We start from the raw sequence: 943 nt of genomic DNA, 5'->3' as shown, positions 1-943 counted from the left end.
TTAGGGATAAGAAGGCAGTTTTGCACCCCCAGTAAGGAGATTGAAAACGTAGTTGCATTCGGGGATTGGGACATGCGGGCTTGCTGCTACCGTTGTCTTGTTAGAGCTGGGAACTGAGGTGCTTTCCACGGTCTCTTTACCGGAGATTTTAGTGTCAACTGTGGAGACGACTTGCTCTCTTGACGCCTGTTGCACTAGCATACCTTTCCATTTCATGACTTGCACTGCACCAGGAGGTGTGAGAGTTTATATAAGTATTCAAATTGGGTGAACTGTGCATGGAAAGAGAGAGTCCGGGGTTTGAACATTATCCATCTATCAACCCCTGGGCTAAATAATTAACCTCATCTTGAAGCTTCTGTTTTTCCCTGGAAATAACATCATAGTCGTGTTTAAGGGTATCATATAAGCGCTCAAGCTGTCTAGCTTTCCATTCAGCAGGCCTGTATTGGAACCAGATAACAATTTGCCTTGGTTGGAGTCCAAGTTCCCTGGAAAGCTTCATCTCTTCCTTCCTGGAAACTCCTCTCTAATAAACAGTTGTGGTCTTCTCTTGAGCGTTGTAGCTGCTTTTGTCCCTGCTGGTCTCCGCGGAAGAAGAAGACGGAACAGCATATAGCAAAGTAATTCAAACAAATAATATTTACACACTTAGCATCAGAATTCATATATACCTGGACATTGATCATAGCTATAGTTGTAATAGCCCGATTTTAGGCTTAGTCGGAACAGTGGTTTCGGGACCACAAATCCGACGAAAAAAAAATGTAATGGCTTGAATTTTCAGAGGTGTCGGAACGGTGATTCGAGATCACTAAATTCGACAAATGGGTAGAAAATATTATTAATTTAGTAAGTATAAGTTAAATATGAAGTTAGGAAAATTTTTGAAATAGTGAATAGTGCACTAGAAATAAATATTAAAATAATTAGAATCGAAATG

The 943-nt window shown here is 40.5% G+C and overlaps 1 protein-coding gene across 1 annotated transcript; it reads right to left on the bottom strand.

The window, feature by feature from the left end:
- On the bottom strand, positions 1–505 carry LOC107907692 (putative homeobox-leucine zipper protein ATHB-51). Its single transcript, XM_016835023.1, has 2 exons — positions 344–505; positions 1–186 (listed from the first exon to the last, which is right to left on the bottom strand). Exons 1-2 carry the CDS (start codon positions 503–505, stop codon positions 1–3), a joined length of 348 nt encoding a protein of 115 aa, XP_016690512.1.
- Positions 506–943: the final 438 nt, after the last annotated feature.

This window comes from Gossypium hirsutum, chromosome D09 (assembly GCF_007990345.1).
Source record: "Gossypium hirsutum isolate 1008001.06 chromosome D09, Gossypium_hirsutum_v2.1, whole genome shotgun sequence".
Classification (NCBI taxonomy): Eukaryota; Viridiplantae; Streptophyta; class Magnoliopsida; order Malvales; family Malvaceae; genus Gossypium; species Gossypium hirsutum.
Note: the sequence above shows the minus strand (reverse complement) of the source record. Positions and strands in the feature narration are given on the sequence as shown.

Excerpts from the sequence above, each read along its gene's own strand:
- LOC107907692 (XM_016835023.1), bottom strand. The coding sequence starts at position 505 with ATGAAGCTTTCCAGGGAACTTGGACTCCAACCAAGGCAAATTGTTATC. Across the intron at positions 187-343 it reads AACAGAAGCTTCAAGATGAG|GCGTCAAGAGAGCAAGTCGT; the intron begins GTTAATTATTTA and ends CTAGTGCAACAG.